At 46.4% G+C, this 15665-nt stretch overlaps 1 protein-coding gene across 2 annotated transcripts in view; it reads right to left on the reverse strand.

Annotated features, from left to right (window-relative positions):
- Positions 1–15665, reverse strand: part of MREG (melanoregulin) — a 58481-nt gene that overhangs the window by 2658 nt on the left and 40158 nt on the right. For both annotated transcript variants that reach the window (XM_047721000.1, XM_047720999.1), the window contains 2 exons: positions 1773–1863; positions 108–271 (listed from right to left, as the gene is read on the reverse strand). In XM_047721000.1, the coding sequence (XP_047576956.1) occupies positions 108–271; positions 1773–1863 (255 nt within the window). The remainder of the gene's footprint in view (positions 1–107; positions 272–1772; positions 1864–15665) is intronic.

The following is a 15665-nucleotide window of genomic DNA, read 5'->3' on the forward strand; positions in this document are numbered from 1 at the left end:
CTGCTTCTCCGGCACCTTCTTCCCCTCCCCCAGCCCCCGCTTGCTCTCTCTCAAATAAATGAATAAAGTCCTAAAAAAAAAATGCATATATATATATATCCACTTACCACAACAAAGAGGTATCTCTCCGAGAGCTCCCAGCTTGTTGGAAAAATACTGGTTTCTTCAGCCAGTTTTAACAATATCTCCCGAGCCTTCCTTGTGTTTTTAGAATCACTAATGGTGCTGAGTTTCGTCACGGACAACAAAGAGTCTGCTTCCTTTTGAAAACCTACAGACGTTATATGTTAATAAAAGAAAAAAAGAGAAGAAAAGAAAACCTACAGAGACAAAAACTTTACCCCTCCTGTAAACACAGTGGTGATAAGAAATGGCCGTCCTGCAGGAGATTAAGAAGGTACCCAGGGGTGCCTGGGTTGCTCAGTGGGTTAGAGCCTCTGCCTTCGGCTCAGGTCATGATCCTGGAGTCCTGGGATCGAGCCCTGCATCGGGCTCTCTGCTCAGCGAGGAGCCTGCTTCCTCTCTCTCTGCCTGCCTCTCTGCCTTCTTGTGATCTCTATCTGTCAAATAAATAAATAAAACTTAAAAAAAAAAAAAAAAAAGAAGAAGGTACCCAGATGTGCACTCCAAACAAACATCAGGAGCAAAGTCCCTGTTCCGTGGGCTCCTTCCCAGGTCAGTGTGACTGGCAGGGTCTTTAAAGCTCTTTTGAGATTTCTTCTTGCCTAATTTTCTTCATTAACTTTTCCCTCCAAGTTAAGTCTCAGAACCTTACCCACTAACAGCTTGCTACTCCCACCTCTTTTTTTGGCACTGAAATCCTCCTCCTACTCCTTCCTCTTCCCCTACCTGCCTCTGCATTTTGGGACCTGCAAAGTGGTTGTCTCCAGGCTTCTACTCCTCCAAGCCCACATTCCTTCCACCGAGGCAATAGTCTTGTTAAAATTACTCACCCCAAAATATGAAAGACTCAGAGATTCACACCTGCCTGGAGTAACTCACTTTATAAAAGGAGACAATTAAGTCATAAGAGTGGTGAGTCAAGAGGGCAGGGGTCCATCCCATCCCACCATAACCCAACGAAGCAATGGGGGCTGATGACAGCAACTTGTGAACAGGTATGAAGCCAAAGCATCCTGTTCTCTTCCAAGGCAGAAGGATGGAAGACTTCGAACTCAATACATTCATGCTTTAAATACTAAAACAAGGTCTTTTTCCAAGGTGGGGGGCCACGTTTACTGTATCATGACTCTACCCGACTTAAGAAAAACCAAAGCCCAATGTCTTTTCTGATGCCACAGGTCTATGTCCCAACTTGGAAGGTTTCCCAGCTTTGAGTCCTTCTGAGAGTCCACACTGAGTTTTGCTCTCTCTCATACAAACAACATTTCTTTCCACCTGCCTCATCTTCACGCGCCTCCTAACTGGCCAATCATGTTCATCTAATTCAATCCATGATGAACACCACCAGAACATCCGGTGGTGGTGCCCATGTGCTTTCCCTGCCTGGGATACTCCGCGCTGAGCACAGATGGGAGTAGCACATGGCCAAGTATGTCCTCAAGACACAGGCTTGTAGGAACAGAAGTATCAGATGTTTACACTGGAGGATACAAGGAGACAGGATTGGGACCGTAACTGGTACACAATAGCTCCAATCAGTCAGCTGCTGACGTGTCTTCTGGCCTTTGATACAGAGCTCGCAGAAGAAAGGGAAGAGGAATGACCACCCCTGGCTATCTGTACCATTCCACAGTCACTCTCAGACTCACCTAAATCCTCTAAGATGCGTTTCCATCTATTTCTCACTTCCCTCCGGATCTGCCGCAGGGTGTAGATATCGTAGTTGAGTTTTTGCCACTCCTGAAGGAAAATAAAAATGCGGATTTATTTTTACCCCTTGCCTTCCACTGTTCTCTAATGCCCAAAGGAACACTGAGTGAAACAGGTGGGTCTCCTCTTCACCAGGCTTCAAAACCTTTCTGAAAGGAGAGGAGGGCACGCGTGAGAAGGCGTCAGCAGGAATCCGACGGCTCCCATCTCCAGGGCCTCAGCCTGGAACAGGTGATGTTCCTTAAACTCTTCCCGTTCCAGGTGTGTCAGCCTCAATGCTCTTATCTGTGAAGTGGGGGTGACGAAAGGGATGACTTCATTCCAGACAGTTATAAAGATTAAAGGTGTAGAATGGCACACACCCACATTCAGTGAGCCCCTACTAAAACCATGTATGACCAAAGCCATTTTATCCCTGAAGAAACTAAGGCCCAAAGACATTAACTGGGGCATCCAATACCATCCAGCTAATTGGTACCAGAATTGGTATTTGCATCCAGGTCTGACTCCAAAGTTCTTGAGAAATACGGCACACAGCACACACCAAGAATTTATCTCTTCCTTTGTTATCAGAGTACAGTAGACCTGGGAATCCCAAGTTTCCGGATTCCTGGCCAATGTCTTCTTCACCGTATCCCAGCACTGCTCTCTTTTGCTTCAGTAAGATTCACACAATAAGGCAAATGTTTTCAGGCAGAATTGTTTTCAGAACTGCTAAAAAGCTATCATTCTCAAAACTCCAATCTATGGGCAGTAGGGCCATCACATTGGTCTCCAAACAGAAACTGAATCTTTCAGGAGCATCATGTGTGTGATATTCTGACTCCTCTAAGGGCAAATGTTTCAGGGATGACACTCATTTCCTACAGTTCCTGTCGAGCCCGCCCTTGCTGGTTGCTAATCAACTTTCATGACTGGCTAAGAGAAATCCATTTAGCTGCCATTCACAAATATTTATAGATACCACTTTGAAAAGAAAAACCAGCGAAGTAAAGGGAATTTTGTTACGACTACATTTTAGGTCTTGTATTGAAGGACAGGCCATCAAAAAGGCATTGATTTCAGCCATTTTTTTAGAAGCCAGTAAGTGGGGGAATTTGAGGACTCTCTCCTGGTCTTCTGTAGGGCTTTTGTTTGTTTGTTTCTTTGTGTTTTTTGTTTGTTTATTTTTTGGACCAAAGGCACGTGTGAACATGTGTGGGCACGAATGTGTGGTGACGGGGGTCTGGGATAAAGCCTGTGCCCTGGAATAAAGCAAAGTTAACTGAGTCATCTTGGAAATACGCAACCCTGACCCATCTTGAGCATCATGTTCAGGGCATGATATATATAATTCACTACAGAGTGGTAGGTTGGGGGGAACCTCCACTACTGTTGTTCTCGTTGGATGGGTCTTATTGTACCACATTGGCCATTCAGTGTTGAGCATTCTGGAAAAGAACAAGCCTGCTGGAGCCATCTTGCCTGGGTCTGGGTCCCGGCTCCATTACTTCCTAAGAGCCTGGCTTTGGGCAAGTTCATAACTGTGTCTCATGGCCTTGTGTGCAGCATGGGGACACTGTATTACCGACCTTATGGGCTTATTCTGAGGAGCACGTGTGTTCATACAAGCGCTGAAAGGGAGGTGTGATGCCCATTCTCCTCCAGTCAGGGTGGACACAGTTAAGAAACAATCTTCCAAGACTCTGAATGAGGACTGAGGGCAGCATCTCATTTGGGAAGACCTCCAGGAGGAAAAGTGCTCAGCTCTTAGCGTCAGGTACAGTTTTATACTTTTCCCGAGAACTGTTTCATCATTCTGGACACTGAATTTTATAAGGGACCAGTTTCCACTAAGTGAAAATACAGAGCCCTTTCACAGAAAGTTGATAGGGTTTCATAAGCATTTTTGAATGCCTAGAATTTCATGCTCCTTTCTATGTCTTTATTCTCGCTTTTTCTCTCTCATCTTCTGGTCTGTGCTCTCTCACTGTCCTTTCATGAGTGTTGCTTTGGTCCTTTTTGCTAAAAAGAAGACTGTAAATAAATAAAATATTACACAGAGCAGTGTTGCGCTGATTCTCAATGAAGTGAGCCCTCCTTAAATGGAAAGTGATGGGGCTTTCAGAAACACTTGATTGGAGAAACCCACATAATCAAAAAATCCGCAGATACTTTCTGTCTTCACACAACCTTAAATTATGCAACAAACCACTAGGTGGCTTCATTAACTTGTGATTCAAGGTCTCCGAGCCTCTGTCCTGGCTTCTTAGGCTGAGTCCCCAGAACTTGTCTGCTCAGCTCAAAGTAGCCAAATCCTATACTTTCAGAAACCCAGCCTCACTGGGTCGTCCAAGTTGAAGACTTTTTTTTTTTTTTTCCCCTCCTCTTGCTGCCCATCTATCAGCTCTTTTGCTATTCCTAAATTCCAACACTGGTGTCATACAAATTCTTTCTGTTTCAGTATCTGTTACTCTGATAAAAGCATTTGATGGAGAAGCGACAATATGACATTAAAAAATCTGCTAAGGACAGATCTCCACGCACCCCCACCCCCTGGCCAACGAAGCATCAATTGACTTGTGTGCATGGGAAGTGCTGTTAAAATTAATGGACTAAAGCCATGCACTTCCTATACCTGGATTATTACTGTCGTCTTTTGACAGAATGGTCATGGGTAATCGCATATGAAAGGATCTGGAAGTGTTTGAAAATTTAAAAGCTCTAAAACCAGTAGAAGTGTGGGTAGGGTTTACTAAGAATTGGTTTTGGATAAAACGAATGAGGAGGGGAATTTGAATTTGTCTCTAACATATGACCCCAACGAACGGCATCTGAATGCAACAAATGAGAAATGGTGATGGATAAAATCTTACCCACGGCTAAACAAACTAACTCACCTATTCCCTGCTACTAGAAAAAATCAAGTTTTGTGAAGTCCTACAATTTTTAAGTTGTCACACTTTGTTCTTAGACAAATATTTTTAAAATAAAGATCGGGGGCGCCTGGGTGGCTCAGTCAGTTAGTTGACTGCCCAGCTCTTGCTTCCAGCTCAGATCATGATCTCGGGGTCCTGAGAATGAGCCTCGCATTGGGCTCTGTGCTCTGCCCAGAGTCTACTTGGGATTCTCTCTCCCTCTTCCTCTGCCCCATGCACCCCCTCTAAAATATATAAATAGATTTAAAAAAAATAACAAAGACCAACTAAACACCCTTCATAAGTGAGTTGAAATTCCAACCCACTAGACATCAAAAGTTGAAGTCTTACTTTCTAAGACAATCTTTTGTTTGTCTTTTGCTAAAACCTGATGTAATACATTGTGGCTCATCATGATACAGTGGCCTGAAATAGTAAGTCAATTAGCAAAGGTGTAATAAAAGAAATAATGCAGGGGGGAGGCTGGGTGGCTGGTAGCCAAGTGTCTAATTCTTGATTTCGGCTCAGGTCATAACCTGAGGGTTGTGAGAGGGAGCCCCATATCGGGGGTTTCCAGTCAGCATGAAGTCTGTTTGAGATTCTCTGTCTCCCTCTGCTCCTCCCTCCCCACTCTCTCTCTTTCTCTCAAAAAAAAAAAAAAAAAGAAAGAAAGAAAGAAAGAAAAGAAAAGAAAAAAGGAAGAGTGCATATTTGATTGCATAAGACACTAGGGAGCCAAGTCCAAGTGAAAGACATGTGACTGAAAGTGTGCTACTGAAGGCACGTAGACCGGATTCTTGAGGTGTTTCTCCTCTCTGTTTGTTGGCCCATAAGATTCAAGCTAGGTAAGGTAAGAAGGCTGAGGTAACACAAAGACAGGCAGAGCAGAGGACTGTGTTGCTGTGAGGTTGTGGATGAATGGGACTGTTAAAAAAGTACTTCACATTTCTTGCTAAAAAAGGTGACGTCTGCATTTAGAGAAATGGACTCAAACAAGAGGCTACATATATTTTAAGTCATCTTAAGCTCTTAGAAACAATTTCAAAAGCAATCAGCTTATCTTTAAGTTATAAAAATAATACAATTACACAGAAGTAAAAACCCAAAGAGAACAGAAGGGTCTAAAATGAAAATGAAAAGTTTGCTTTCCCATCTTCTTTTTCTTGCCTTATTCCTTAGTAGTACATTTGAACATTTCTTTTCCTTGTTACCCCCACCCCTGCTTTCTTGTTCTCCTTCCTCTTCCTCCTTCTTCTTCCTCTGGTAGCTACTTCCATAACTCCAAATATCAGGCTCACATTCCCAATTTCTCATGTATTAACCTGAAACTTTCTTCATACAGTCTGCTACAAAGAATAATTTAGTTCTTCTGTCTCTCTCTTTCTCTCTCTCTCTTTCTCCCTCTCTGTCTCTATTTCTCTCATCGCCAGGGAGACAGAAAAAGTGGGGAAACATTGCCAACAGTATTTGGACAATCATGATCTTGCCACTGGGGCTAGCACGTTGCTGCTCCCCACAAAAGCTGGGTTCTGATAGCGAGGAGGAAAGGTGTGATACGGACACCAGGGTAGCAAATACGTGTGCAACTAAAATGTCTGCCTCATATACATACTTGATGTCTGTTTCCCTGACATCTATTTTCCCCTTCTATCAATCTGCCACCTTTACTCAGATTTTTCTTTGGAGAACAGTTACATTCCCAGCTCTAAAAGTTGGTGCCAACTGACTTAAGCCAATGCACTCGATTTTGGCTGTATATTAGAATCATGCAGGGAGCATTTCTAAAATACCAGTGCACGAGACCCATCTCCCAGGCTGATGAAATCAGAATCCTTTGAACGGGTGCCAGGTTTGAAATCCAATAACTCACATCAGTAAGCACAGCCCCACTGGGGCGGGGATGGACACCTCACCCAGCTCAGCGAAGGAGATGTAGCTAAAACCATGAGGCTTTCGAGAGCAACCAGGAGAGATGTTCTCCATTCTCCTGGACGATGCAGTGAGAGGGTAAAAACCTAGAACTAACTAGAACTGCTCCCATCACCGTGACTATCCTGAGAAGAGTCAGCCTAAGGAAGAAGTTAACCCTCAGAGGAGGACAAAGGTGAAAGCAGCACAGAGAGAGAAAGAGAGAGAGAGAGAGCACGCCTAAGGACATTCCCATCTCAGGATCTTATCTCATCTGAAGTCAGTCCTACTTCTGGAACTCTCTGTCATCCAAGACAATTCCACTTAGGTTTAGACAATGGGAGTTCTTTCTCTGGTCCTTGCATCCGAAAGATTCATGTTACAAAGTGTGCTCACGGAGTACATAAACAAAAAGGAAACTATAACTACCACACAAAATATTGTCTCGTGCTTTCCTACCTCTTGCTCCTGGGGGAAAACATTCAGCATATAGACTTACTTGGCTAGGTGAGGTTATGGTCTACAGAGAAGGGGGTGTTAATGGCTCAATCTTTCTGTCCCTACGTGACTCAGGCGATGACACAGATACAACAGCATTCCTTTTCTGGGTCCAGGGACTGCTTTACAGTGCCTCCCTTGAATTCTGTCCATCAGAGCAGAGCTTCTCACTCGGGCAAGATTGTACTTATAACAGGAGAGTGGCTATGCTTATATCTCATTGGCTAATTTCTTCCAAAGATCTGATGGAGAGGGGTCCAGCTACCACTGACTGAACCACTCAACTCCCTTATTTACAAACACACATAGAATCTTTCTGGCTGGATCTAATGAGCAGTTCAAGCTGACTTTTGATTCATAATAACTTTGAGTCAAGACCTATTCACCATTTGAAACCCAAGCATTAGGATACCCTGGTTTTTGTCTTTCTTAGATGGTCAAAAACCATTTTCAGAAGAAGCAGCTGCTCATCCCCAGGCTTAAATCTGCTTCATTGTCTTCATTCCATATCCCAAAATCAGACAATCACCAACTGAACTTTAAGAAATGGTCCATATTGTATTTGATCTGCAACACAGTCTTTCCCAAATTTTGCATGAGTTAATATTACTTCCCGCATGCTCAACATGCCAGCTCAATTCTGTCAAGCCAGAATTCAAACCTAATTCCAAAGTCCACACACACTTAATTTAAAAAAAGGAAACATGAAAGAATGACTAGTTATTGTTACTACCTCAACACAGCTTCCTTTTTCTTGCATATTTATTGTTTGCTTATTTAACTTAGGGAATAGGTCCATATGATCCACAATCCAAAAATAAAGGCCTTGTCTCCCATCCATAAGGGTATAAACAAGGAATGTTACCAGCTTCTCCTGCACCCTTCCATTTTCCCCCATAAATGGTGGCATACTATATCCTGCACTTTTCACTTAATAGGTTTTAGCAGTTGTTCTGTATCAGAATATGAAGTTCCAGATCCTTCTTTAACATGACTTTCCTTCCCATCTGGTGTAGACGGACACAAAATTATAATAAGCATATATATTTGGGGCGCCTGGCTGGATCAGTTGGTAGAGCATGTAAGTCTTGATCTTGGGGTTGTACAAGCCCCACATTAGGTGTAGAAATTCCTTAAAAATAGAATCCTTAAAGGGCTGTATAGGCAGTTCAGTCACTTAAGCATCCGAATTCGGCTCAAGTCATGATCTCAGGGATCCTGGGATTAAGCCCCTTGTTGGGTTTTGCTCTCTGTGGGGAGTCAGCTTACCCTTCTCTCTCTCTCCCTCTGCCCCTCCCCTGCTCATGCTCGCTCGCTCTGGCAAATAAATAAAATCTTAAAAAAAAAATCTTTTAAAAATGTATATACATTTGTTTTATAGAAAATGGTCCCCTAAAAAATACAATATACTCCTAAATGTGCCTTAAAACTAAAAAATGCCTTAAGATCTTTTGCTTCCGGCACCTGGGGGGCTCAGAAGGTGACTCATCTGCCTTTGGCTCAGGTCATGATCTCAGGTCCTGGGATCAAGCCCCACATCAGGCTCCCTGCTCAGTGGGGAGTCTCCATCTTCTCTCTCTCCCCTCCACTCATGCGCTCTCTCTCTAAGTGAATAAATAAAATCTTAAAAAAAAAAAAAAAAGACCTTTTGCTTCCCCATCATTCTTTCTAGCATCACCATTAAAAATGATTAAGTACTCCCATGTGTCACTCACCACAGATTTCCCTTCGGGAATTTCCACTTCAATGCAACATTGACATGCCGGCTCTAACAACGTTGCCTTGTACAAAAGTTAAACATCTACATCAGGAAATGGCGCAGCGAATGGGACCCCAATACTTTTCCCTGAAAGTGACAGCTTCTTGCTAAAATGAATCCTTTGAACATTGCTAACTGCCATCTCTTTCTTTCCATTTTTACCCATTTACATCATCTCGTGTTATCTTCTACTTACAATGAAAAGAGATTCTCCAAAGGATAGAAAAATCATATGGACTGCATCTCTAGTATTCCTTCTTTTTTTTTCTATGGGGGGAAATATCAGATAAATCAGAGAGAGACAGGCAGTGTGGGGGGCGTATATCTGCTAACAGATTCTCTGTTTGCTTCTCACAGAGAAGTGTGAGATGGGTAATGCAGACAAGGGTCGTTTTGCAACCACTGAAGGGTACTCAGAACTGTTGATGTCAGTCTGGAGAAAGGTTTTCAGTAATGCAGGACAGGGCTCGGTGTGGGGGCCTCATCATCGTTTTTATCATTGATTTCATGAAATCAAAGGCCACGGAGGTGGGAGAGGAAGCGAACACACGGCAGGAGAGAACCAAGAGTTAAAAATATGCAACAAATAAGGTCTATGAAATAAAACCTATACACTGGAATTTATTAGGACTAAATGGAGATATATCCTACTGTGAGGTTGAAACAGGGGACACAAGGGACCCGCTTATACAGCAGTTCTGATCCAAGACAGGTCTAGGGTTTGACTCAACTAAAAGCTCCAAATCCACCCAAAATGGGACATTCGGTCTGCATTTCTCTTGTGCCAAGCACAGGTCTGGGCTTCCCTTATTCCCAAAATAAATAGCACGTGGAGCACACCCTAAAGACATGAGATGTAGCCCCCACAACTAATGTATATTATACTGCCTTAATCATGAGCATCTCCGCACTCTGCCCAGAACCCCTGGGGGAGCTGCCTAATGAGGCATCTTGACCAACAGGGGCACCGCCAGGAGAGGGACCGAGATAAGATGAGATGGTTGGGTCACAGCAGCCTGGCTGGGAGATGTGCAAACCACAGGGCTTTGGGAGTTTGGTGAGGGCATCCTTCAAGCCTCAGCAGCTGCCGCATGGAAGAAGAAGTCCTCTTCTTTTCTCCTCTCTATATACGCTCAAAATACAGGACTAAGACTAACAGATAGAAAAACCCCCAAGGAGGAAGATCAGTCGGAGACAGAACTTTCTTTTCGAATGAAGTCTTTGTAAGGTGATGAGCTCTTCATCACTGGACCTGGAAGGGATAATTTCTATAGGAAATAAACCACCGTTGAGCCTCGAACAGCTTGGGTGTCAGGGGTGCCGACCTCCTATAAAGTAAAAAATCCACGCATAACTTTTGATTCCCTCAAAACTGAACTACAGGGCACCTGGGTGGCTCAGCTGGTTAAGCGTCTGTCCTTGGCTCAGGTCATGATCTCAGGGTCCTGGGATGGAGCCTGGCATTGGGCTCCATGCTCAGCAGGGAGTCTGCTTCCGCTCTCCTCCCCGCTCATGCTCTCCATCACTGTCTCTGTCTCTTTCTCTCAAACAAATAAATAAAATCTTTAAAACAACAACTGAGCTACTAATAGCCTCCTGTTGACTGGAAGATACAGTCGATTAACACGTATTTCATATACTATGTGTATTATATTCTATATTCTTATAATAAATTAATCTAGAGAAAAGAAAGTATTATTAAAATAATATGGAAAAGAAAATAGGGCCAATGTATTTACAGTACTATACTGTATTTATCAAAAAAATTCCTTGTGTAAGTGGACCAGTGTAGTTCAAACCCATGTTGTTCATAGGCCAACTGTATATAATTTTAAATATCCAGAAATGTAATTCTTTTTTTAAAAGATTTTATTTATTTATTTGACAGAGAAAGAGAGAGCACAAGCAAGGGGAGTGGCAGCAGAGGGAGAAGCATGCTTCCCGCTGAGCAGGAAGCCCGATTCAATTTGGGGCTCCATCCCAGGACCCTGGGATCATGACCTGAGCTGAGGGCAGAAGCTTAGCCGACTGAGACACCCAGGCGTCCTCCAGAAATGTGATTTCTATAGGATCTCTCAATATAATGTGTTTTTCTTATATCAGCTGACAAAATCCAAAAGGATCTCAAGGCATTTACAAAAAAGGAGAGACAGGTAGATAGATAGAGATAATATGTATAGAGCACTTACTTCTTCCCAGGCTCTGCTCTAAGCCCTTTACATGTACTTACATCGGCAATTCCCACACATGCGTTACTCTGGGAGATGGATAGGATTATCCCATCTCAAGAATGAGGAACCTGAGACAACTTGCCTGGGTGTGCACTAGTAAGTGAGACCTGGGACTTCACATCCCAGCAGCCTGGCTATGGGGCCAACGCACAGTGCCACTGTCCACACCACCTTCTAAAACAGGAAGAAGGGATGGGTTGGCAGATGCGAAGGGAAGAAAGGAATGGAGGAAGAGCCCAGAAGAACAGCTGATCAGAGAAGAAACCAACCTGAAGCCAGAACAGCTGTGCCCAAGGAGGAACCAAGAAAACATTACTGAAGTCTCGGGAGAGACATTTTCTAGAGACAAAGTATTCCCAGGATGCTACCAAACCCAGCAACATCCTTCTCAAGGGCTGGCTCGCTGGGAAGTTGTGCTCCAGTCCCTCCTGTGGGGACCTCAGAGCAGGCAAAAAGGACCTCGACCCCTCCCACTTGCCTCAACCCTTTCTTCCCCATAGTCCCTCCTGTCCACCTCCTCCCCGTGTCCTCTGTGAGGAGAGTCACATGGGCAAAACCATCCCCTCCAAGGCAGAGGGTGTTGGGTGGTGAGGGCGGCCCAACCTGCAAAGGTCTGAGATTCTGAGGACCACAGAGAAAAGGTCAATATTTGACCTGAACTGTGCTTGTCTGCAACAGAGAGCCATGAAACTCCCCATAATTTTCTGAAACTATGCTTCAGGCTCTGAGACTGAGTTAAAAAAAAACAGAACAAAACAAAACAAAAACCCCTGGGTTTCCTTAGACTTCCCGAGAGGTCCTTCCTCTGCTCCTCTCCCTCGATGCCCCACCTCTCATTCCGAAAGGAAGCCAGCCACATTAAGCTCCCATCCTTGGAAAAGTCCCTGGGGAGCTTGCAGCCCTCTTCTGCCACGCTTGCAAGATTACAGGGTTACCCGATGCCTTCATGCAGAACCCCGGCCACGTCCTCCCCAGAGCACACAGGACAGCCACCCCCGGCAAGGGCACTCACTCACCTGATGGGCTTCCTCCTCCCAGACCTCACCAGGGGCAGCTCTCATATGCTACATTCAAGAAAAAGGATTTTGGAAGGAATTAGCTTAAACTTCTTAAAAGGACAGCTGGGTCACTCACCGACGCAAGTAGCCATGGTCCCCTGCCCGTCCCCCCTGCTGCTGCCTCAAGCTCTAGACCACTCTCCAGGGCCCCCTCACTGCCCAGGCTTCCCTGGGGAGCTTCCACCTGCTGCTGTCACTTCCTCACCGTCCCCTGCCAATTCACCAGTCCCTGGCAGTCAGCCCCTTTCAGAGCTGTTACCCCAGAGACCGCTAAGTTGCCTTCCCCACCTTCTCAGCTCACTGGCGACCAGTCAGGATCCACATCCCTTCCGAAGGCCTCGGCCTCGGCCTACCTAAAGCATGGATTCCTGATGGCCATCCCCTTCTAATGTGCCTCTCTAGGTTTCTGTGGGAAAGGGAAGAAGGAAGGCGTCTGTGTGCGGAGCCCACTGGGTGCAGGACACGACAACTCTTCACCCGCCTCCATCCCGAAACTGCCTGCCGTAGAAACGTCCAGTCTCTCGCTGGGAGTGAGCAGCAGCAGGTCTGAGATTTGGGTCGGCTCCCTCTCCAGGGCACCCTCCCGCTGACCTCCCTCCCCCTCTCGCTTTCTTGGCAGCTCCTGCTTCCTCCTTTGCCTCTTCCTCTCCCACAACTCTGCCCGAGCCTCTGCCTTGGGCTTTCCCATCTCCATCTGCCCAGAGGATCCCCACCCCCCAACAATGCCTCAATACCCCCGCCCCATGGTCCCTACTTCTCTGTCAGTCACCCCTGATCTCCTCCTACCCCACGCTGCTGAGGGTCTGCTGAGGGTCTCCACGAACCCCTTTCCTCTGGCTGTCTCCATGGGGAAGGGCTGCTGCCCAGGCCATGCTACAAAACCAGGGAGACCCAGAACCAGCCTTGGCTGAGGCAGCAACCGCCCTCCCGCGCCCCCAGCTTGGTTCCTGGCTGCCCACTCCCTTCAGTCCTGCTCACCCCGATGCAAACCAGTCATCTGCTCCCGCGATCTGCCCTCTGCCACACTACTGCCACCGCCCCAGCCTTGATGGGCCTGAACGGCGGCAGAAACTGGTCCCTCTTCTTCCTTCCAGAAGCTAGTATCCCCCAACCCGCTGTCTTCCTAAAGCTGAGGCTGGGTCATTTCTCCGCTCAAAGACCTGGGTTGTGCTTCAGCGCTTACGGAATAAAGCTGCAATTCCAAGCAGGCTCGCCATGCGCTGACTCTCCAGGCTCGATCTACCTACCACACTCCGCCCCAGGAGTGTGCACCTGCCCCGGGACCTCCAGTCTGTTCTCCCACGCACCTTGCACCTCCGTGCCTTGCACCACGTTCACGCACCTCCTCATTCGAGAGCCATCTAAATCCTATTCACTCGACAAGGCTCAGCTCAAAGGCCACCGCCTTCAGACACCTTCACCTTTCCCACCGATTGCAAGTAACTGCTTTCTCTTTCGAAATTCCTCAGCCCCTATATGAAAACTGTTGCAGAGCTGTTTACTGTACAGACGTTGGTACAAAGGTATTCGTAATGTCTCCTTCGCTACTAGACTGTAGGATCCCTGGGTACAAGAAGCTGGATTCACCCACGTCTTACACAATCCTCTGTGCAAAGCGTTGCCCCCCTCGTGGGTTCACTGAATTCAAACAAATATGACAAATCGCATAAAGGCTGCATTCTGCCAGTGATTCAGTGCCTCTTTTGATCTAGAAACCGGCACTAAATTTCATCAGTAAAAGTCATTTGGGCGCTAGTCCATGCCCTTTGTGGACAAGGCTGGTTTGTATGATCAAAATATTTTGACTTCCGTGTTTTGGGGAAATGATAAATTTGAGAAAGGTGAAATTAAACAAAATAATCCATTCTCCTTCAGCACTCTGTGCCTGATCAAGCATTTGACATTTCAGAAGTTCTTCTCGAATGTGGCTCTTTAAGTAATAAGAGATGCTGAGGCCGGCCTGGGTGGGAGGTGCCATCCCAGGCACAAAATCCAGTGTGATAGTTTCGTAGAGCCCTTTCTAGAGACATGTGTGAAGTAAGGCTCTGACAGTTTAAATAACCCAGCTGAGATCTCACAGCTGTTAGCAGGAGAACCTAAAATTTAAACGCAAGTCTGTCTGACTCCATAACCCACGCTCCTCCTGGTATCCTAAGCTGCCCCTCAACTGGGCCCAAATTTAGCCCACTCTGTTGTCCTTCCCTGTCACCAGCGTGGAAACTGGGACACAAGGAGAGAAATGGAACACAACGTGCAGGGACATTCCAAAAGCAGCTTCTGGCACAGCCACTCGGGTCCAGAACAGGGACAGGCCCCCTCCTCTGTTCTCCAGCTACCCCTTGTTGACTCGCTCCTCACTGCCCAGCAGTGGGAGGACAGACCAGGAAACCATATTCCAGTGTGAGCAGCAGGCTGGGGAGAGTGGGTCAGGAAAGGAGGCCATGGTCCATTACACAGAGAAGCCTCCTTTAAACACAGCTGGTTCTGAACAGTGTTAAGGGCACTGACCCAGGAGGGGCATCCTCTTTCAGGGCTATAAAAGCTTGTTTTCTGGGGCGCCTGGGTGGCTCAGTGGGTTGGGCTGCTGCCTTCGGCTCAGGTCATGATCTCGGGGTCCTGGGATCGAGCCCCGCATCGGGCTCTCTGCTCAGCAGGGAGGCTGCTTCCTCCTCTCTCTCTGACTGCCTCTCTGCCTGCTTGTGATCTCTCTCTGTCAAATAAATAAAAATAAAATCTTTAAAAAAAAAAAAAAGCTTGTTTTCTCCACCCGCCAGATATGGTGTGGAAGTGGGAAAGACAGGATTGTATTTCACTGTTCCTAGACAGCCAGGCCGCTCATCTAGCCCTCTGCCTCCCCCTCGCCCCAAATGGCACAGGATCAAATGACAGAGCTGAGAAACTTGGCGTGCGAAAGGATAAACAGCAGGGAGATGGACCTTGGAGGAAGGAGCAGTGAGGAGTGGTGGCCAAGGGGGCCCAGGGACCTGGCACTTAGGTCCTTGGGGGCTTCAGGGCTCGGAGGGCCCTCCAGATGCTCCAAGTAGGGGTTGGCTTTATCGCTTCTGCCTGGACAGCTCATCTGTCTGGAGCATCTGTTGGTGGCTAGGGTCTATGGAAAGGAGCCTTTTGGAGGGGCAGGTCAGACTCCCACGCAGTTCTCTCTCTACAACTTTGATCAGACCCACCTCTTCAGTGACACAGGAACAAACCGCTGGGTAACAGATCTGCATCTGGGGCTCCTCCCTATGGACCTTCCAGAACTATCCACTTGCTCTTCCCCTGAATCCCAGGGAAAGCTGGGCCTGGTGGGGTTCACGATACCCCCAGGTCTAGGACCAGCCTGCTGGGCTGACTACCAGGCCCGGAGGCCCCACCCCCGGACGTTCCAAGTCTTAAAAGATAGTAAAGTGAAACTTTCCGGAGCTCTGGCAGTTTGACTCTAGGTATGCCTTGGAGCCTCAAACCCCTAATAGCATCTGGG

Source organism: Lutra lutra, chromosome 3 (assembly GCF_902655055.1).
Source record: "Lutra lutra chromosome 3, mLutLut1.2, whole genome shotgun sequence".
NCBI lineage: Eukaryota > Metazoa > Chordata > Mammalia > Carnivora > Mustelidae > Lutra > Lutra lutra.